At 39.6% G+C, this 23,575-nt stretch overlaps 1 protein-coding gene across 4 annotated transcripts in view; it reads left to right on the forward strand.

Annotated features, from left to right (window-relative positions):
• The first annotated feature begins 6,053 nt into the window (after positions 1–6,053).
• Positions 6,054–23,575, forward strand: part of LOC141564989 (uncharacterized) — a 138,068-nt gene continuing 120,546 nt past the window's right edge. For 2 of the 4 annotated variants that reach the window (XM_074307914.1, XM_074307910.1), the window contains exons 1-3: positions 6,123–6,253; positions 17,360–17,510; positions 19,885–20,011. In XM_074307914.1, the coding sequence (XP_074164015.1) occupies positions 17,478–17,510; positions 19,885–20,011 (160 nt within the window). In that variant the 5' untranslated portion in view covers positions 6,123–6,253; positions 17,360–17,477. Of the gene's footprint in view, positions 6,254–17,359; positions 17,511–19,884; positions 20,012–20,956; positions 21,026–23,575 lie in introns of all 4 variants that reach the window. The other 2 variants (XM_074307912.1, XM_074307909.1) reach the window with 2 other exon arrangements.

Consider the following 23,575-nt stretch of genomic DNA (forward strand, 5'->3'; position numbering starts at 1 on the left):
AGCATGGTTCAATATGATTGATTTAATCCTCCAAGTGATGTTATGGGTCAGAACTTGAAACAAGGTATTAAGTGGAATTGAGGAGACAATGCTTAAATCTAGTTTAGCATTGATTTAATCCTACAACAAATAATGGTTTCCTAGTGATATAATGATTGGTGTATACTCTGTGGAGCATATAAGCAAGAAGCTCTCAGGGCCAAAAAAGACAAGGGCACTAGAAGCTCTTGGAGGCTGAGACAGATTCATTCGATTTGTGGTGGCTGGAGGCTGAAGCACAAACCTTTGGGTTGGGAGAGATTCAGAGGGCAGAGAAGGAGGCAGAAGCTCAAGCTCACAGAACCAAGGAGAGAGATAGGCCTCTAAGAAAGCTAACCTGACCCCAGGAAAAAAGAAAAGATTTTAAATGAGACAACAAAGTATTTGGACTTTAACACCTGGCTGCACTCGTGTTGATTACTAAACTGGAAGGAAGGCTGCTCCCAATATCCCCAGAGACCCCAAGAAAACCTCAACAGAGAATATTATATTTTGGTGAAAACATTACATTTTGGCTCCAGAATGTGGGACCAAGAACCTTCATCTGTGACCCAGAAATTAGGGGGAGTACAAAAATAGATAAGGAAATTTTGTTAAGGGTTAAATAGCATTTCAAGTAAAATGGGACAAAAGTTTAGAAAAGATATTTCTCTCCCAAAAGGAAAATATGTTGAAAGCTTGATCAGAATGATAAAAAATCAAGGTTTGATTGTAACTTGGGAGCAGATCATTGAACTTTTAGAAACAGTATAGTATACATCTCCTTCGTTCTCTATGGAAAAATAATTTAATATAGATGAGTGGAAATTAGTAGGAGAGCAACTATGTCAATACTACAATGATAATGGACCTGACTCAATCTCCAAAGAAATGCTTTACATATATATATATATATAATTTACTACAATTGAGTTTAAGAAATTATATAAGATATAGAATAAGGAAAAACAAGAAAGAGCAGGAGGGGGAGGATCCAGATAAATTAGGTGAAAAGGATGAACAATCAGATAATAATGGATTTAAGTACAATTTTGAGTGGTGATTCACAGGAGAAGCTATTAGGGCATTCCCCATTCCCTGATCTACTTCCCTCAATTAACTCTTCATGGGTGGAGGGAAAAGGAGGAGGGGGACAGGCAGTAACAAAATCAGCAACAACAATCAGCCTATGACAAGATTACATAAGTCATTGGTTAAGGCTAAAAAAGGACAGGATATATCTGATTTAATAAATGCATACCCTGCCATTGAAGAGCTTGACTCTTCAGGTCAACAAAGGAGAAGACACACTTCTTTGGATCTGGAAAAAATTAAGGATTTGAAAAAGTGTTGTACTCTTTACATGACTATGTTGTCTTATGTTAAGCTGTTACTAGATAATTTGGCTTATGAAATCTTAACCCCCAGTGATTAGAAATCCATAGCAGGGATATATTTAGGACCTGGACTGTAATGTTCTTGAATTGTGAGGGTCTGGCCGTCTGCTCAATTATAATCCTTCTCTGGGAGGAGATCTGTAAAATCTTTTCCTCTGTGTGCAGGTTTCTTGGGAGCTCTGAATCTCCTCCAACTCTTGTCCTTCCCCAAATCAGACTGGCCTCCTTTCAGCCTGCCTGGCGTCAAAACTTTATCCCAGAGTCATTCTCTCAGACCCAATGCTTCCCTCCTTTTATCCTCCCAGAGAATGGGCATGGGATAATGCAAGGGCTTCTGGGAAACATTACTTCAACCAATGAACTTGCTCCTCTTAGAATTCCTAAGGTGTAAACTTCCTTTAAAGGCCCCAACCAAAGGTCTGAGCCAGAGAACTGTCAAGTCAACCTGAGTTCTCATCTTGTAATTGTCCAGACAACCTGAATTCTCACCTTGTCACTCTCCAGAAAACCTGAATTCCCACCTGGTAATCCTAACACTGGACAAAACTTTTTTTTTTTAATTTTTTTTTAACATTTGTTTTGTTAATTTTATAATTATAACTTTTTTTTTTTTTTGACAGTACATATGCATGGGTAATTTTTTACATTATCCCTTGCACCCTCCTGTTCCAAATTTTCCCCTCCTTCCTTCAATTCCCTCCACTAGATGGCAGGCAATCCCATACATATTAAATATATGGGTGTAGAACCGATTTTTTTTTTTTTTTTTGCACTGGAAGAATTGGATTCAGAAGGTAAAAATAACCTGGGAAGAAAAAAAAATGCAGTTTACATTCATTTCCTTTTCTGGATCTACATCCAGATTCTGTCCATCATTGATCAATTGGATCTGAGTTAGATCTTCTTTTTGTTGAAGATATCCACTTCCATCAGAATACATCCTCATAGAGTATTTTTGTTGAAGTGTACCATGATCTCCTGGTTCTGTTTATTTCATTCAGCATCAGTTCATGTAAGTCTCTCCAAGCCTCCCTGTATTCATCCTATTGGTCATTTCTCACAGAACAATAATATTCCATAACATTCATATACCATAATTTACCCAACCATTCTCCAATTGATGAGCATCCAATCATTTTCCAGTTTCTAAACACTACAAAAAGGACTTCCACAAACATTTTGGCACACACAGGTCCCTTTTCCTTCTTTATTATTTCTTTGGGATATAAGCCCAGTAGTAGCATTGCTGGATCAAAGGGTATGCACAGTTTGATAACTTTTTGGGCATAATTCCAGATTGTTCTCCAGAATGGTTGGAGTCTTTCACAACTCCACCAACAATGCATCAGTGTTCCAGTTTTCCCACATCCCCTCCAACATTCATTACTATCTTTTCCTGTCATCTTAGCCAATCAGACAGGTGTGTAGTGGTATCTCAGAGTTGTCTTAATTTGCATTTCTCTGATCAATAGTGATTTGTAACACTCATATGAGTGGAAATAGTTTCAATTTCATCATCTGAAAATTCTCTGTTCATATCCTTTGACCATTTATCAATTGGAGAATGGCTTGATTTCTTATAAATTAGAGTCAATTCTCTGTATATTTTGGAGATGAGGCCTTTATCAGAACCTTTAATTGTAAAAATGTTTTCTCAATTTGTTACTTCCCTTCTAATCTTCTTTGAATTGGTTTTGTTTGTACAAAAGCTTTTTAATTTGATGTAATCAAAATTTTCTGTTTTGTGATCAATAATGATCTCTAGTTCTCCTTTGGTCACAAATTCTTTCCTCCTCCACAAGTCTGAGAGGTAAACTATCCTATGTTCCTCTAATTTATTTATGATTTCGTTCTTTATGCCTAAATCATGGACCCATTTTGATCCTATCATGGTATGTGGTATTAAGCGTGGGTTCATGCCTATTTTCTGCCATAATAATTTCCAGTTTTCTCAGCAGTTTTTGTCAAATAATGAATTCTTATCCCAAAAGTTGGGATCTTTGTGTTTGTTAAACACTAGATTTCTATATTTATTCACTATCTTGTCCTGTGAACCTAACCTGTTCCACTGATCAACTAGTCTATTTCTTAGTCAATACCAAATGATTTTGGTGACTGCTACTTTATAATACAGTTTTAGATCAGGTACACCTAGGCCACCTTCATTTGACTTTTTTTTCTTCATTAATTCCCTTGAAATTCTAGACTTTTTGTTGTTCCATATGAATTTTGTTGTTATTTTTTCTAGGTCATTAAAATAGTTTCTTGTGAGTCTGATTGGTATAGCACTAAGTAAATATATTAGTTTAGGGATTATTGTCATCTTTATTATATTCGCTAGGCATATTCAAGAGCATTTAATATTTTTCTAATTATTTAAATCTATTTCATTTTTAAATTTATTTTTGTGGCAAGTGTTTTGTAATTTTGCTCATATAATTCCTGACTTTACTTTGTTAGCTAGATTCCTAAATATTTTATAGTATCCACAGTTATTTTGAATGGAATTTCTTTTTGTATCTCTTGCTGTTGGATTTTGTTGGTAATATATAAAAATGCTGAGGGTTTATGTGCATTTGTTTTGTATCCTGGAATTTTGCTAAAGTTATGAATTATTTCTAATAGCTTTTAAGCAAAAGCTTTGGGGTTCTCTAAGTATACCATCATATCATCTGCAATGGACAAAACTTTTTTGTGGCTTTCAGAGTATCATGAGTTATGAGTTGTTGCAATAAGTAAATTGGAGTTAACATATAAATTACTTTTGACTATCAGGTGAAGGTCAGTATGCAGATAATTCAGCACAGACTAAATACCCCATAGAAGTGTATGAACAAATTGCTACTGCTGCAATAAAAGCTTGGGGTTCCCTCCCAGGGAAAGATTGAGGGGAAGCCTTCATAAAAATAGAGCAAGGTCCCAATGAAACTTTTGCAGATTTTGTGGGATGTTTTCAAACAGCTGTCAAAAGAACCATTGGAGAAAATGAAGCTACAGAAATAATGACCAGACATCTGGTTAAGGAAACTGCTAATGAGGTTTGCAGAAGAATTATATGGGGACTGCACAAAGATGCTCCTTTAGAGGAGATCATGAGATGCTGTGCCACAGTGGGCACAAATACTTATTACACCCAGACTATGATGGACATGGAAAGACAGGGTTTCTCTTGGCAAGGGACTTCTAGAGAGACTCGCCAATGTTTTCAGTGTGGAAAAATAGTACATCTGAGAGTCCAATGTAGGTATAGAGATAGAGTGAGAAGACAGGGTGAGAGAAGACCCAAAACTCTGTGTCCAAAATGCAACAGAGTTTTCCACTGGGACTCAGAATGTAGATTGTCCCAGGGAAATGAGAGATGGGGCCCAGCTTCAGGGCCCCAAATAGGGCATGATGGCAACCAAGGTTACACCTTTAGAAGTTCAGGACTCTGATGTGATCACTCAGCAAAAAAGCAATCAGATAGCAGAAAGGGATACAATTGGGGATAATACAAGCTTTTTTAACCCAACAGAAGGGCAGTGTCCAGTTCAAGCAGCTCCAATGTAATTGCCAGGTGATGAGGAGAAATTTGGAAAGTGGTAAGGTAAATCCCTTTCTGCTATCTGATATCCAGTAAGGATCCATCTACTTCAGAGTTTGAGTAGGCCTGAAGGACTTTGAAGATTAAGTCAAGGGCATACTTAAATTCTCTTTCCTGCTATTCTCCCATGACATAATTTTCTCCCTATTTCAGCCAAATATGGGCAACTAGGTACTTAATGGTCAAGGTCAATTTCTGGGGTAGTTCCCTTGTTTAGAATGTAAGATCCTCAGCCAATGAGGATGAGGGTCAGTGATGGGAGGGGGTATATACATTAGGGATTAAAAGTGTTAACCCTGCCCCTGAAGGTGTTTCTTCCCTTCTAGTGTCTGCTCCACAGTTGAGACTCCCCATTTTGGAGAGAATGTATAATACACTTGGCTTTCCATCTAGAGATCTCTTCAGCTTTTTTTTTATTAAAGGGTGGTCCTTCACCATTTCTGAATCACACATTTAGAAAAATCACTTGATCCTTCTGATCATTTGACCCTTTGGACACACTGCCTTCAGAGTAGGATGGAGTTATATTCTGATCCAATTATGCTGAATGTTTTTTCCTACAGCTCCTACTCATATCACCTCAATGTTTCATTTTTAGTGATCTCCCTGAAGAGGCTCAAACATCCCTATTATTATGATGGAAGAACAAGTCTCTTTAAGAGAGCCCTCATTCTAATTTAGATTGGGAGAAAATCCAATCCAATCTGGGTAAACAGTTGAAGGTAAATAGGATCCCCAATGTTCCCAAAGTCGAGTAGCAGTCAGCACCTCTAACATGGGACCCACTACTTTCTATTTGGCTGCGGCCCAGGCTTATTCCAGCCACCCTTTCAGCTCCACAGAGGAAGGAATCAGCCCCAAAGCTGTGAATGAGAGTGGGAAAAGGAGGCGGCCTGGGGGAGGAGATCTCAGAGCGGAACAGCCTGGTGGGTGGTGATCCAGGTGGAATAGGAGCCTTGGGGTGGAGTTTGGAAGCCTGGGCGGAGTCCAGGGCAGACTTTGGGCCTCTCCCGCGGTGAAGACATTTCACGCGATAGGGGCGGGGTTTGGGGCGGGGAAGCAGCTCCGGGCCTGACTTCCTGCTCTTGGTAGTCATAGTAGGAGTCCGCTCATTTTGGGAAGTCTCAGGGCTGGCTAAGGTGGGAACTCTTGGGCCCGGGAGAAATCTCCTCCAGAGAGCTGGCTGGAACCTGGGACTGCTGGACTTGAGATCTCTCTGCCTCTTGCTAGCCAGTTCTGTAGGGGCAGGTCCCAGGTAGGTTTGTCCACCTCCCGGCATATCTACCCTCCCCTTCCCCCCGCTCCCCCCCGCCCCGCCCGCCTCTGAGCTGTTGCTAGTTGCCTTTGTCTTTGCTAATGGGGGATCATCTGACCTTCAGCTGCACCAGGAACGTGCTGCTCTGCCAGACTCGGACAAGCCCTCCCTTCCCAGCCCCCCCCTCCCTATTCCTTTTTTTCTCACCCCAGAACTTCCCAAACGTCAGACGTTACCGTCCCCGGATTTATCACCGATTCACTTTTTCCCAATTTCTGACCTTGCCCACAAGGACCCGGGACTCCCGCCTTGTTCCTGGATCCCGGTTAGAAACGTGGTGCTTCTGTCTTCCGACTTGGGCCCCGAATAGATTCAAGAGTTCTGCCTGCCCTGAGGACCCACTCTGGACGTGGGCCCCAAAACTCCTGCCTGGCTCTGCCTCTCTCCCCCCATCCCCCAGACCATGGCTCCTTCTTGGCTCACTTTAGAGTCACCAAAGTCTAATCTCTATCAGAGGGTCCCAGGCACGCTCCCCAGCTCCTAGGAAGACTCAGGGCACAGTCACCGCTGCTTTCCCGCGATCCGAGTCCCCCCAAGCCTTCTGCCCCTCCAGTGTCCCTGATCTCCTTACCCTGAGGTGGGTCAATATTTCTCTCTCCCACATCTTACCTGGGCTCTCCTTTCCTCCTGCTTCCCTGCCCCCTCTTTTAAAGCCCTCACTATCCCCACCCTTAGGGGACCAGATCCCAGGCTTCCCCAGCTTCCCTGGCGCCTCCATCCAGAGCCATCGTTCCCTCCCCAAAGTTTATTTCATATTCACAAGGCTTCTACATCCTTCCCCATGCATACATTGTTTCCTCCTAAATTCAGAGAGGAATGTTACCTTGTTACCAGCTCTTCACCTCCCCTCCCCCACTTCTCAGTTGTACTTTTTCCTTTTGCCTAATTTTTGTAATTGTTTCCTTTTACCCTTTCCTGCCTGGACATACACATTTTAATCCCAAACTTTTAGGATTTTATACTGATAACATATTCTCATATCTAAGAAAATAATTGGCCTTAATGAGCACATTGTAATTAGTCCTTAATGTTTTCCTTTTTTCTGGATCTTTTATATTACATTTTCCATTGAATCCTGGCCTTTTTGTTACAAATACAGTTTGTCATATGTCTATTTCCCCCCTCATTCCACATTGCAGATTTCTGGGTAAATTATGCAGGATGCAAGTCCAGGTGTTTTGTTCTTTGAAATTTAATGTAACCAAAGCCATGGTCTTTTAGAGTTGAAGCTGCTGGTTTTGTGAAATCCTGACTATTTTAGTAGTGTCCAAGTCTCTCTTATTTTCTGCTTGGATTGCAGTGTATACTCCTTAATCTGGGAATTGTGAAGTTTTGCTAGGATATTCTTGTAAGGTTTTCTCCTGTGATCTCTTCAGATGCTGAACAGTTGATTTTTTTTCTTCCCCCCTTTACCTGCTTGTTCTAGAACTTCCAGGCAATTTTCTTTCATGATTTCTTGAAGTATTGTAGCCAGATTGTTCTTTAAATAATAACTTTTAGATAGTCCACCAATTCTTATATTGTCTCTCCTTGATCTGTCCTCCAGCTTTTCTAATGAGATGTTTCAGATTCTCTTTGTTTTCTAGTTTAATTATTTTTTGGTGTCATATAATGTCACTCGAGTCCTCTTCAATTCTATTTTTCAAGAATTTTTTATTACCTCTTACAAATTGATGAATTTATTTTTCATAATTTCTTGTGTTGCTTTCATTTCCCCTCCTTATATTTCCTTGATCTCTTATTTGATTTTTGAATTCCTTTTTATGTTCTTTCAGGAACTCCTTTTGGGCTTGTCGTGTATATTTGAAGTTACCCTTTAGGATAGGAATGGCTTGTTTTTTAACCTCACTATATTTTGGATATCAATTGTGATCTTCTTTTATAGCAAAGTAGCTATTTTGAGGTTCTTTTTCCTTTGATTATTCATCCTAAATTTTCTTTTCTAGGCACTCAACCTCAATATCAGTTCTCACCTAAGGCACATGCTCAACTGCTGTCCTGGAAATGTTTTTGCTCCCTAAAGTACTGCACTTTCTTATCAAGTGCTCATTCCTCCTTGTCCACAGCCACAGCCCAGCACAATGTCTGGTCAGCACTGCTAGCCCTTTTATTTGTGTAAAACCTTTTTAATTGAATGTAATCAAAATTATCCATTTTGTGTGTGTTAATATTCTCTAGTTCTTCTTTGGCCACAAATGCCTTTGTTCTCCCCAGGTCTGACAGGCAGACTATCCCTTGTTCTCCTAATTTGTTTATAGTATCATGCACTATATCTGAATCAAGAACTCATTCTGACTTTATCTAGGTATAGAGTGTTAGATCTTGGTCAGTGTCTAGTTTCTGCAATGTGTAAAAAGCAATACAGCATTAAAGAATTTCTTAATAGGAGCTAATCTGAGAAATGATATCTAGTGTAACTTCTAACCAGATGAGAATTTCGTCTACAAAGTCTCTGAAAGCTGCTCCTGCAGCCTTTTCTTGAAGTCGTGTAGTGAAGGGAACCCTCCACCTGTCAAGGGAACCTCTTCCTTATTGGGATAGGTCTAGACTTAGAAAGGTCTTCTTGTTATCAAGCATAAATAGGCCCTCCTTGTTCCTAATGCTGTCTGCTTTTAGAAATTTGTCCTTATACTTCCTTCCTTGGACCCTCAAATTCCAGTGCAGTTACTAAGAAAAGAAGCGAAAGAGATAATCTGTATATACTTACTATGTGGCAGGCACTCTGCTAAGTATATAAATATTTTCTCATTTGAACCCCACAACCTACCTTTGGTCTTATCATTTTCCCTATTAATAATTGGGGAAACTGAGGCATACATCTATGAAATAATGTGTCCTGGGACACACAGCTAGTAAGAATATGAGGATGCATTTGAAATCAACCTTTCTTGAGTCCATTCTCAGGATTCTTAGTATTGCAAGACCTAGTGTCTCTAATTTCTAATAATGGAATTTTCAATTTAAAATAAATACAGACTAAAGGCGGAATCACTGCAATTTCCAGGTGTTTGCTATTACAAAGAACCACTTTAAACATCCAATCTATACAACTGATTGTCTTTCCATCTTATATTTACTCACCATTGTCTGTCTCAACCTTGATTTTGCCCTGTCATTTGATCTTCTCTGATACTCTCCCCATCCCATCCAGCTAAAAGTTCCTCCCCCATCCCATCTCCCAGTTTCCTCACCTCTATATATTTAGAAGGCTTCTACATCCTTCTGAATGTATATATTGTTTTCTGGTAAATTCAGAGAATAAAGTTACAATATTACCAGCTCTCCAACCTCCTCCCCATCTGCTTTCTCAGTATTAGTTCTTCCTCTTGCCCAATTTTTATAATTGTTCCCTTTCACCTTTTCCTACCCTATCATACAAGACTCAGGCCCAGTCTTTTAAACTACCTACATTTATATTGTTAACATTTTCACATCTATAAGTAAATAGGTAGTCTTCAGTTTTCCATTGAGTTCTGCTCTTTTTGTTACAAATACTTGAAAGCTATTCAGTTTATCAAATGTCCATTTCCCCCCCTCATTCCAGATTATATTCAACTTTCTGGGTAAATTATTCTGGATGTAACTGCAGTTCTTTTGTTCTATGAGATTTAATGTAACCAAACCTATGGTCTTTTAGAGCAGAAACTGCTCAGTTTTGTGAAATCTTGACTATTTCTACATTATTTTATTGTCTTATTTTCTGGTTAGATTGCAATATTTTCTCATTAATCTGGGAATTTTTAAACCTTGCTAGGATATTCCTAGCACTTTTCCTCTGATCTCTTTCAGTTGTTGAACAGTCGATTTTTTTCTTTTCCCCCTTTACCTGCTTGTTCTAGAACTTCAGAGCAATTTTCTTAATTTCTTGAAATATTGTATCCAGATTCTTTTAAAAATTATAGCTTTTAGGAAATGTCAAATTTCTTATATTACTTCCTGATTTGTTCTCCAGTTTTTCTTTTTCTTTTTCTTTTTTTTTTAATTTTTATTGTTTTTATTTTATAATTATAACATTTTTTTTTGACACTACATATGCATGGGTAATTTTTTACAGCATTATCCCTTGCACTCACCTCTGTTCCAATTTTCCCCTTCCTTCCCTCCACCCCTTCCCCTAGATAGCAGGCAGTCTTATACATGTTGAACATGTTATAATCTATCCTAGATACAATATATGAGTGCAGAACCAAATTTCTTTTTTTTTATTATTAATAAATTAATTTTTGCAAAAATTTTATGCATAGGTTATTTTCTAGCATTGACAATTACAAAACCTTTTGTTTCACCTTTTCCTCTCCTTCCCCCCACCCCTTCCACCAGATGGCAGGTTCACCAATATATGTTAAATAAATTAAAGTATAAGTTAAATACAACATATGTATACATGTCCCAACATGTGTTTTGTTTTACGAAAAGAATCTTACTTTGAAACAATGTACAATTAGCCTGTTAAGGAATTCAAAAATGTAGGCAGACAAAAACATAGGGATTGGGAATTCTATGTTGTGGTTCATGGTCAACTCCCAGAGTTCTTTTACTGGGTGTAGCTGGTTCACCTCATTACTGCTCTATTGGAACTGGTTTGGTTCATCTCATTGTTGAAAAGCGCCTTGTCTATCAGAATATATCTTCATAAAGTATTGTTGTTGAAGTGTATAGTGATCTTCTGGTTCTGCTCAATTCACTCAGCAGCAGTTCATGAAAATCTCTCCAGGCCTTTCTGAAATCATCCTGTTGGTCATTTCTTACAGAACAATAATATTCATATACCACAATTTATTCAGCCATTTTCCAATTGATGGGCATTACTCAGTTTCCAGTTTCTGGCCACTCTAAAGAGGGCTGCCGCAAACCTTGCACATACAGGTCCCTTTCCCTTCTTTAAAATCTCTTTGGGATATAAGCCCAGTAGTAATATTGCTGGATCAAAGGGTATGCACAGTATGAGAACTCTTTGAGCATAGTTCCAAATTGCTTTCCAAAATGACTGGATGTATTTACAATTTCACCAACTATGTATCAGTGTCCCAATTTCCTCACATCCCCTCCAACATTCTGCATTATCTTTCCCTGTCATTCTAGCCAATCTGACAAGTATGTAGTGGTATCTCAGAGTTGTCTTAATTTACATTTCTCTGATTAACAATAACTTGAAGCATCTTTCCATATGGCTACAATTTCTTCATCTGAGAATTGTCTATTCATATCGTTTGACCTTTTATCAATTGGAGAATAGTTTGATTTCTTATAAATTAGAGTTCATTCTCTATATATTTTGGAAATGAGGCTTTTATCAGAACCTTTAATTGTAAAATTGTTTTCCCAGTTTATTACTTCCCTTCTAATCTTGTCTGCATTAGTTTTGTTTGTACAAAACCTTTTTAATTTGATATAATCAAATTTTTTGATTTTGTGATCAATAATGATTTCTAATTATTCTTTAGTCATAAGTCCTTCCTTTTGTACAGGTCTGAGAGGTAAACTATCCTATGCTCTTCTAATTTATTTATAATCTCATTCGTTATGCCTATGGCATGAACCCATTTTGACTTGATCTTGGTGTATGGTGTTAAGTATGAGTCAATGCCAAGTTTCTGCCACACTAATTTCCAATTTTCCCAGCAATTTTTGTCAAACAGTGAGTTCTTATTCTAAAAGCTGGAATCTTTGGGTTTGTCAAACACTAGATTATTGAAGTTATTAGCTGTTTTTTGTTTTGAACCTAACCTATTCCACTGATCAACTAGTCTATTTCTTAGCCAGTTCAAATTTGGTAACCGCTAATTCATAATATAATTTTAGATATGGTACAGCTAGGTCACCTCCATTTGATTTTTTTTTTTTTTTAATTAATTCCCTTGCAATTCTTGACCTTTTGTTTTTCCATATGAACTTTGTTGTTATCTTTTCTAGTTCATTAAAATATTTTTTTGGCAGTCCGATTGGTATAGTACTAAATAAATAGATTAGTTTAGATTGGTAGAGTACTAAATAAATATATTAGTTTAGATAGTACTATCATTTTTATTATATTTGCTCACCCAATCCAAGGGCATTTAATCTTTTTCCAATTGAGTAGATCTGACTTTATTTGTGTGGAAAGTGTTTTATAGTTTTGCTGATATAGTTTCTGATTTTCCCTTGGCAGATAGATTCCTAAATATTTTATACTATCAGTAGTTACTTTAAATGGAATTACTCTTTGTAGTTGTAACTGTTGGATTTTGTTAGTGATCTATTAGAATGCTGATGGTTTGTGTGGGCTTATTTCGTATCCTGCAACTTTGCTAAAGGTGTGGATTATTTCTAATAGCTTTTTAGTAGAATCTCTGGGCAAAACTGAATTTCTTGTTGCATAGAATGAATTTTCTCCAGTTTTTCTTTTTTTAATTTTTTTTAAACTTTACTTTATTTTTTAAAATAATTTTATACTTATAACTTCTTTTTGACAGTACATATGCATGGGTAATTTTTTACAACATTATCCCTTGCACTCACTTCTGTTCCAAATTTTCCCCTCCTTCCCCTTCCCTAGATGGCAGGCAGTCCCATAGATGTTAAATATGTTATAGAATATCCTAGATACAATGTATGTGTGCAGATCCAAATTTCTTGTTGAACCAGAAGAATTGGATTCAGAAGGTAAAAATAACCTGAGAAGAAAAACAAAAATGCAAAGAGTTTACACTCATTTCCTAGTGTTCCTTCCCTGGGTGTAGCTGATTCTGTCCGTCATTGATCAATTGGACCTGAATTAGATTTTCTCTTTGTTGAAGATACCCCACTTCCATCAGAATACACCCTCATACAGTATTGTTGTTGAAGTGTCTAATGATCTGCTAGTTCTGCTCATTTCACTGATTTCAGATATCTTACAATGACCCTGTAAGTAAATTGCTTGAAAGGCAAAAGTGCTGGTTTCTCTCCAAGTTGCTTTTGGTTGATTTTCCTGTGAAAGGTGTTTGAGTTTTATGAAGAGAAAGTGGGACTTTTTATTTCTAATCTTCTCTCCTATTTTAGGTAACTTTAGGTCAAAAATCAATCCAGAATTTTTTTACTGGTAGTATTTTTTTTTTTTTTTGTAAATACAAGCAATGATAGTTTTCAACATTTAACATTGCCAAACCTTGTGTTTCAAAGTTTCTCCCTCTTAATCACAGCATTAATAGCTAACCTTCATATAATATCATTTATTGTCCAAGTGATACACAAACAATATTTCTTCTTTACAACAACCATAGCAAGTAGGAGGTACTATTAGTATTCTAAGTGTATGGAAAAGTAACAGAAGAAAACAGAGGGACAGTGACTTGCCTAGTTTCACCAAGGTGAAAAATGTCTGAGTGATTTTCCATTCAAGTTTTCCTGACTGCGGGCAGTATACTCTGTCCTTTGTGTCTTCTGAGTAGTGGAAAATAACTTTGCACCATAATGGAAGCTTGAAATAAGGGAGATATAAGAGAAAAAAGGTCAGAGACTTTTCAGCTAAAGTTCTAGCCAGTCATCTGGGAGTTGAAGGAAGGGAAGTTTATGTGGGCCACTTCAGTGATCAATTACTGCCTGTTGATCCCATTCCCTTTTCCCATTTAGCTTTTGTGTAAAGATAAGGAGGATTAGGAACAATGAGGAAGTATCAAAAGATGTCATTGAGAAAATTAGAATTTTCATAATAAAATGTTCATGAGGTGAATGATAATTAATACAGAGAAGGGCAGCACAATGCATTGGAAAATAGAACATGATATTCTGTAAAAGAAACACACTTGAGAAAAGATTCACATGGCCTGCAAATGAAAAGATCAAAGTTCTGTTATACCTTTTGGAGATTGGCCCCTAAACTCATTCTACTGTATTTCTTCTAACACAATGCCAGTCAGTAGATCTATAAACTCCAAAGTCTTAGGCCCATGTATACAACATGAGATTTCTAATGTATTTTTGTTACTGGGATAATCTACAGAGGCTAGGTAGGTGATACAGTGGATAGAGGACCAGCTCTGAAGTCAGGAGGACCTGCCTTCAAATCTGGTCTCCTACACTTAATATTTCTTGGCTGTGTGACCTTAGGCAAGTCATTTAACCACAATTGCCTCAGGGCACAAAAAAGATCTATAAAAAAAAGATAATGCCCATATGTTGGTAAATATGTCAACAGTGATGATCTAGAAATACAATGGAAGGTTAAGGAGACATAAATAGTTTCAGGGGCTAGAGCTCATGGAATGCTGACCATAAAGCCTGACCCCACCCCATCCCCATTCCCACAAGCTGGCTTGGGATTTCTGGGCAAGGTTGTGTGTGGTCCCCACAGTTTTCCTTCCCCTATTCCTGCAGTTGAGGCTGAATTTTAATTTCCCTCCAATTCTGAGATGAGAAGAGTTGAGCAAACAGAGACTTGAGCTATATTAATCTTGCTAACAATCCCCATAACTGAGGTGTTTCAGGAATATTTTTTTGGTGGCAATTTTAAAATAGTTCACAGAAGAAACATGTCAGACATTCTACACAGAGACAGAGGCCCAGACAAAATGGCATGAAAGAGGACTGGCCCATCTTTGTCAAAAGCTACCCTATAGCACTTCTGCCTTCTCTGGCATCCCAGGTGAGAGACCCCAAATGTGGGGGGGCTCAGACTGGTGTCACAAAGTGTCTCAACAGAATTTACAGGCTTGACCCCATCTCCTAGCCCAGGGAGAAAGCTTTATTGCAATAGTAACACCATTACAAAGCTGGCTGAAACTCCAAGGAAATTCTACAGAGAAACAGAAGCAAGGAGATAAAATGATCCAACATTCAAATATGGATAGCCTATTTTATAGCCTAGGGGAAGGGCTAGGGAGTAATCTCTGGTTTTTACTGACCAGATCATTAATCAGCAGTGAATTGAGGGGTGGTCTCTGGGTTTTGATTATCACAAACCAGATCATCAGTCAGAAATCAACTGAGGAGTGGGTTTGAATTTTGGTTTTTACTGACAAGATTATCAGTCAACAGTGAATTGGGAAATAGTCCAAGATCCTTCATTCTTGCCTTACTCAGTTTTCATGAAGTGAAAATTCTTGAGGAAATTTGTTTAACATTATTGCACCTATAAACCCTTTATAAGTTGGTTATCATCTTAAGGTGAAAGGAAGTAAAAAGGGGAGGGAGAGAATATGGAACTGAAAATGTTAATTGTATTTACATATAATTGGGAAATAAAATACTATTTGATATAAAAAATGAGGTCAGTAAATCTTATTTGGATTATATTTTGCCTTTGTTGACATAAGGTATTCATGTCATTTATAGCACTGAATAGATATTAATATCACAGGTTAAGATGATCAGTAAAGAGAAATAAGACTTTAGAGGTATTTAAAATGTAAACTACATGATACTTTTATGTTCTCTGATATCTAATCTATGACAAAATTATGAATATCTAAAAGGGATCCATTTAATGCCATACTTCATGTCACAAGTTGATATATGATTTTATTTCTTAAAATCTTTCATCTGTAGAATTAAAAAGTACAGAAATACATGCTATATGGTTATAAGAATAAAATGTTTTATGTTTGGTGTGATTGAAAAAAAAAAAAAATGAGGTCAATCAACCAGAATCCCCTCTGTTCCAAATGTCTTTTAGACATACCAAACTAGTTCTCTAATTTGAGATGTCTTATGATTACCCTTTAAGACTGAACTCATTTTCTTGTCTTTGTCTCTTCTTTCTTCCTGATAAGGGCCCCACTACCCTCTCCTTCCCTCAGGCTCACAACAAGGTGTCCTCCATGAATCATTTTTCTTATTCCCACTTATTTCATGTCAACCCTGCAACATCTCTGCCATCCACTTCTCTGTTTCAACCTTCTTTGAGTAGATCTTTATCACCTTTCCCTTGGATTGTCCTCCTCATCTGTCAGAAAAATTTCCTTCCAGGTCTGGCTACATAACGATTTCTTGGCTCCTACTTATTTGTCAGGTTCCCAAACACTTCACAAATATCTAATGTTGCCGTCTTCCTCAAACTTATCATAGAGTTATATTTGCCCAAAGGCAGGCTTTCCCCATAGTAACCCAGAAGTCCCACTTTCAGCCCCCGTCCTGGACCCGGATGTCCTAACTCTGCCTCCAGCTCCTGTTTTCTGTGTGGCTTCAGACATGATTTCTTAGGAGGTTCCACAGGTTCTGCCTTTCTGCCTCCAGGAGCTCTCCTTGGTTGCAAGAACTGAAGCTGTTTCCTGTGCCAACTTCTCTGGACCCGCACATCTTGGGCTCCTTCCCCGGCATGTGGCTCACTGGTTGCATATTCCCTTTCAGGATTCTAAGCCTACAATCTACTCAAGAGTCTTGGGAACCTTCCCCCATCTTCTGCTTAATTTCAGGCCTTAGCCATCCTGTTTTTCCTGATTCAACTACCCACCTAAATCACTTCTGGACACTTAAATTTCTTCTTTTTTACCCAGGCTTCCCAGCTCCCTGCCCCTTCTCCCGACATGGTGGTCCTGGTCGCTGAATCCCAAACTAAATTGCTTCCCAGAGAGCCCTTACCGCCTTATTTTATCCATCAGTCAGTTTATTGTCTAGGTAATATGTCTGTTGGGGAGAAGAGATGCTGGGAGGACCAAGTATTACAGGCAAGGATATTTCTGACTCAGGAGACATTGAGATTCTACACACTCTCATCCCATCTGGGGCCTTAAATCCCTCCTCCCTCTTGGGTCTGTAGGAAGGTGGGGGAGAGGAAGGGAGTCTTAAGAGTAGGAGTAAGAGGAGGTAAGCTCATCTTCAAGTTTACACCATCCCACCCCAGTTTTCTTATTCCCTGTCCCTTCTATGTAAACTCCTAACTGCCCCATGGCCAATAGTCCTGGGGACTTTTCCCTCCCAGACTTGTTGTTTTTGGGTAAAAGAACATTCTTGGCTTCATTTCTTTCATTTCTTTCCCAACTTTAATCACTCAATGGGTGTTGCCTCTCTGTTGGTTGGGGTCTGTGCCCTAGGGCAAGGCTAGGGGCTTAGTAACTTCCATGGAATCTCATCCTCTGTAATTTCCTGTAGGCTAGCCCCCTGTCCAGGAAAAGAAGGGAAGGACATCTGTTCATTTATACGCATCCCCTCCCAACAGCCTGCAGAGGACCAAGGCCTGGCCCAAGCAGGGAGCCTGGAGCCAGAGGGAATGTCCCCTGAGAGCTGCAGACCCCCACCCCAGGTAAGTGTATTCTGCCCACAGATGTGGCAACATCAGCCCAAGAGGTCTTTTTCATAGATCTGGAGGATGGTCTGTGAAGCTGGCCATCTCTCTTATCATTGCATCCTTACTTTACAAAAAGAGTCAGGAAAATGAATGCAGTAATAACAACACTGCCCTCCTGTCTGCTGTGTTTTGGACAGATTCACTGTCTCTTTGGCAGGACAAGACAGGAAGGAAGGAACTCCCTTCCCTTAGTTGCTGCCCCAACATGTTTGTTTAAATTTTCCCTCAATATAGGTCACTGAAAAGGATGACCACTTCACTCATTAGTGTCTTTGCTTTGGTCCAGCACCATCTCCCCACTACACTCATACACACACACACACACACACCCCTTCTAGCCACTCTATTTACTGTGACCAAGTTTCCTCCTGTCACCAAGTTTCTATTATTGTCTGGGACAGAACCCTGGAAGCTTCCCTAGCTCTTGCCCTTTCCCTGGTTGGGAGCCGAGCAGAAATTATCCCCCTGCTGCCTCAGACCATCAGATCTTCCCAAATTTCTCTGAATCCCTTCTCTTTACCATTTTTGTGGTTATGCTTGAATTTTTTTTTTTTTTTTGCCAAGGAATTTGGAGTCAAATGCCTTCACTAGGGTTACACCGCTAGTAATTATTAAAGGTCTGATGTAGGATTTGAACTCAGGTTCTCCTGACTTCAGGGCCACTGCTCTACCCATTGTCCCATCTAACGGCCTCTAGTATAATTAGTTTTTAACCTTAAATACAAAATAAGAGAAGGGAAAACAAAAAATCAGGGAACCAGCAGAACAGAAGAACAGATTTGATAAAAAACCTACATAATGAAGGTTACAAATGGATCAGGAGCTGTCCAGCATTTCTTTGCTTCCTAGTGGGTTTTCTTTTATTCCATTTCATTTTCTTTTATCTCTTGTTCCCTCCCACCGAGGCTACTGACTGCCAGGGCCATACATGCCCTTCTTCCCTGGATAGACATGGAGACCAGCCAATGTTACTTTATTGGTAATCTCAGCAGGGGTTAGCAGGAAGCAAGAGCAATGGATGTCTCTGCTTCTCTTTTTCTGCATATCTGAATCTCCCTATATCTCTGCTTCTCTCTACTTCTCTCTGCATCCTTCTTCCTTTGGGCTCCAAGCTGGTTATTTACATTTACTCTCCTCTGGGAATACCCCTTGTGTAGCCCACTCAGCACTGCTCATGTGAATCCACAGTAGGGAGACACTTGCAGCTAGTGCTGCCTCCTCAGAAAAGATCCAGCAAGAGGACACCCCCCTCTCCTTCTCAAGGAAACACCTGTAAGACACAACCTGCTGCCTCAGAGCCCAAGCCCCTTGTACCTCCTGGGCCCACCCTACCAGCTGACATGGCATACATGGCAATTCCCAGAAGGAAAGTCCCTGACAAGACCCCTCAGCTGCAGTTAGGCACTTCTAGAGTCACTCCATCATCCTCAGCTCATACTTAGCCTTTCTCTCCCTTTACCATTGCTTGGGTCAAAGCAACAGGCATTTAGAAAGGGAAGAGGCTCTGTGGGAATGTAGAGGAGATGCAAAGGAGGAAAAATCAGTCATTTCCATCAAAAAGTTTCAGTTCTAACATGGAAGACAACATGTCAGCAGCTGTGTCCTCACCAGCTGTGTACAGTGTTAGGTGGGAGGCCTTTGCATGGCTGTGCTTCCAAGTGTTCTCATCCAGGATGTGACCTTTGGGTAAATCCCTTCTCTCTTCTTCAATTTGCTTTTGTAAGTTGATAACCACTGGGCGAGATCCATTAAGAAGTGTGTGATTCTGAAATTTGGAATGCAAAATCTTGCAAAAATGAATGTTGCAAACCATCTGTACTTACATTTGGAAAAATAAATATTATTGGGAGGAAGGATAGTGTTTTCATCTGGATAAGACTTAATTTCTAGCCTTTCGAAAATTCACAGGATCTTTTTTTCTCTTCAGCCATCATGGAAACGGTTTAGCCCTACAACACATAATACTAGCTAGCTTCACACAAGCACTTCATTCCATTTTCTTAACATAGCACTGTCTGATTTCACCTCCAAAAGTCCTTATCTCTTTCTGAGAGAACCCATAACTTTCCTCATTGCACAGACAATACCATTTCCTAGTAAGATATTTCTCAATTTTATTCCACTTGAAAATATTAAATGTGTTTCTCTATATTCCACTGGTCTTTGTGGGACTTTGCTTTCAGTGCTGGTTCTGAAGCCTAAAAGGCTGTCACCTTTGGGCCGATCCGTTCTCCATGCTTCAGGTCCCTTCGGTAAATTGAGGAGCATTGGATCAGGTCAGTTATGAATGTGCTTCCACTCTTATATCCTCTGTGTGTTGGTGTTTTAGGAGTTGGTGACCTTCAAGGATGTGGCTGTGCACTTCAGCCCAGAGGAGTGGGGTCTGTTGGACCCAGATCAGAAAGAGCTGCACAAGGAGGTCATGCTGGAGAATGCCGAGAACTTGCTCTCCCTGGGTAAGGAGCGCTTCCCTTGGAACTCTGGGAATGGCATCAACTGGTGTGCCACCATCCCCTCCCTAGGGTGCAGAGTTTCAGGCTTTTATCAGTTCTTAGAAAGGCCCAAGGTCTGCCTCCTGTCCCCAAGAAACTGGGTCCTCCTAATCTTCCATGAATGGTCTTTGCATTGTAGAATGGGAACCCTGCAGTTCTATCTGTGAACCTTCTGAAAACTGTCCTGCCCCTTTTCACTGAACATGAGATAGGAGAAGGAACCCCTATCCTAGGGGAAACCCTTTTGTCTTTGCAATGATCTTTTGGGTAAAAAAATAAATTTTTACCTCAATGCCCCTGGTGTAACTCATAAATTTCCAGCATGGCATGTGGGCCCTTGTTCCTCCTTTTTACATCCCCTAAAGACCTGCATAGGGAGAGAAAGGGTAGGTAGGAGTTCTTTTCATACATATGCTGGGATCCAGGCCTTGTGCTAAGAGTTCCCTATATGTGCATTATTACACTTGATCTCTACCACAACCCTTTGTTTTGGCTTCCATCTTTATCCCCAATTTCAGGTCTGGAGGCTGAAGCAAACATGTGAAATTACTTGCCCAGAGTGGCACAGCCAGGATGTGCCTAAATCCAAATTTGAACTAGAGGCTTCCTGACTGCAGGCCTGGTGCTCCCTTCTCTGTGCTACCAGCTACTTCTAATGTCTAGAAAATGGAGGTTGTGGGATGTGTCCACCCTGCTGAGAAGGAGGCAGCAAAATCAGGATCTTCTGCTTCCAGGCTGCTTCCATGGCCTCTTTTCCCCTCTGCCCCCTTTCCCTGGCAATAAGCACCCTGAAAACCATCTTTGAGTTTTCCTTGGAACCACCCAGTGGGCCTCACACCCCAGCCCTGTTCCAGTGAGGAATAAATGACAAGTTTCAAGGCTCAGACTCACTATCTTCCCCCCTCCCAGGACTTCCAGTTCCCAGAGAAGATTTCTTTTCCCATGTGGAGAGAGGAGGCCTGAGGAACTCCTGTCCTGGTGAGTGAGTTGCAAGCTGGAGTGCAGGCTGCTATCCCAGGAGGCTTCTTCATGTGATGGGCATGGGGGTGGAAAAACTGGCTTGGAATCCCTTTTCAGACTCTTGTGGTAGTGAGATCCTGAGCACCTCACTGAACCTCTGAACCTCAGTCTCTTTATCTATAATGTGATAGGGTTGGACTCCATGGCTTTTCAGTTCCCTTCTAATGAAGAATCAATGAATCTAGCGGAAGTCTTTATTGGAAATTTGGGGCACTCCAACTATCTCCAACCAAAGAAAGAGAACTTGGGCTAATATGACTTTTCTTAGACCTTCCTTAACCAAAAAGCATTTATTTTTACTCTTTTGATATTTATTTAAAACTAAAAACAAAATAGAAAAATACAGAAAAGAATAATTTTAAAAAATGTTTTCTGTTCACCAGAACATAATGGACGATTCAAAATCTGTAATAATCAATTTCCATTAACCATAAATGAAAGATACTGTATTCAGAGAGGTCCATTGCTTTTTGGTTTCCTGTAGTTTTTGATTTGTTCTGTGCTGTGCACTTTTTAATTTATTCTTTCCTCCCCTTTCATCCTCTACTAACTTCCTCATGCAGGCTACAGTTAAGCACAGATAGATAGGACAAGCAACAACCTCTGAGCCAAGCTGGCCACAAGGTGGAATCGGTTAGTTGGAAGACTCCCTTCTGCATCCTTCCCTTCCTTCCTTCCTTCCATCCTTCCTTCTTTCTTTCCTTTCCTTCCTTCCCTTTCTTTCCTTTCTTTCCTTTTTTTCCTTTCTTTCCTTTCTTTTCTTCCAAATGTGGTTAAGTGACTTACCTAGAGACATACAGCTAGGAAGTATTAAGTGTCTGAGGCTAGATTTGAACTTGGTTCCTCTTGGCTTCAAGGTTCTCTATCCAGGATGCCATCTAGCTGCCCTGGTTCCTTTCTTAAGCAACAAACCTCAAATCAAAATCAGTTTGATTCTCATTGACTGCCCATAGATCCCTTGCCAAACCCATTTGATCTTTGGGTCCTCATTGACTTAGACTGCATGCAAATCAGTCATTTATGCTTTGGCCGGACAGCCTGAAGTTCTTCCCAGAATCACTCATTCAGTCCTTTTAATTTATTGAGAGAGGCAGTTCTTTGCCTCCATTGCTCCCTAGCATTAATCACTGGATGGGGGCAGCCTAAGTCACAGGAGACCCCACCTTACCTTAAGCAGGCCCAAGACTCCCATGACCACCTGCATCCAGAGCCATTCCCAGTAAGCCAGATCTATAACTGGATAAGGGCCATAGATGGCTCTGTGGGGGAAAGTAAGGCCAGTGACCTTGGGCAGCCCTCCCTCACTTAAAGCCAAGTCACTGACTACATTACTGACAGCTTCCCTTAGGTTAGGGTTATTTCATAACAGCACCAGGAGCCCTAGGCCCTTGTTATCTTCACTATGGGATTTGTCCATAGGTGAGAGTGAGCTGGAAATGAACAGAAATAGAAACAGATTTGGCCCCTCAGAGGGACCAGCATGCAAGCACTGGGGTGGGGTTAGGATATGTGATCAGCCCTGGATAATGTCAAATCAAACAATAAACATCGATTAAGCACCTGTTCTGTTCTATGCATTGCATTGAGCCCTGGGTATACAAAGAGAAGCTTTCAAGAAGTTTTAAATCCAGCATAAAAACTTGGAGATGGTTTGAGAATAAGCAATAGTTTATGAAACTTATTTTTAGCTACTCCAGACAAAGGAAAGTGTTTTTGTTTTTGTTTTTTATTGAAATGCCTCATGTTCAACAGGCATTTGTATATAAAGAGAGAGGAAAAGGGAAGTATGAAGGAAGGAAGACTTAAGGTGAAGAGAATCAAAATCATAGTGATAGAGATAGAACTTAAGCATATTGTGCCTAGTGTGTGCCAAGAGTTTTAAAAGTATATCATTTCATGCTCACAACAACCTGGGAAGTGGGTACAATTATTATATTCACTCTGCAAGAAAACTGAGGCAAAGAAACACATTCCCAGTAGTGCAAAGCTAAGTGGGCCCTGAAATTGAATTTTTTTTTTTTTTTTTTTGTTATTGTTATTGTTGCAAAGGAAGAATTTTATTTGGAAGGTGAAAATAATCTGAGAAGAAAAACAAAAAGAAATGCTCACAGTTTACACTCATTTCCCAGTGTTCCTTTTCTGGGTGTAGCTGATTCTGTCCATCATTGATCTGTTGGAATTGGATTAACTCTTTCTATGTTGAAGATATCCACTTCCATCAGAATTCATCCTCATACAGTATCATTGTTGAAGTGTATAATGATCTCCTATTTCTGCTCGTTCCACTCAGCATCAATTGATGTATGAAATTGAATTTGAAAGAAAGGATTAGAAGTAGAATGGAGAACATCTGACTAGTGCAATGGATTGAGAAGCCTCAGTTTCCAGGTTCCAAGTTCTAATCTCTGCTGTAGGGATTTCGATCAGGTTACTCAGCCATTCAGAGCTCATAGCCTGGTTTCTACATAATCAGAACCTTCATGTTGCCTTTGTCTCAGCTTTGTTGTG

The sequence above is a fragment of the Sminthopsis crassicaudata genome, chromosome 3, assembly GCF_048593235.1.
Source record: "Sminthopsis crassicaudata isolate SCR6 chromosome 3, ASM4859323v1, whole genome shotgun sequence".
NCBI classification, from domain to species: domain Eukaryota; kingdom Metazoa; phylum Chordata; class Mammalia; order Dasyuromorphia; family Dasyuridae; genus Sminthopsis; species Sminthopsis crassicaudata.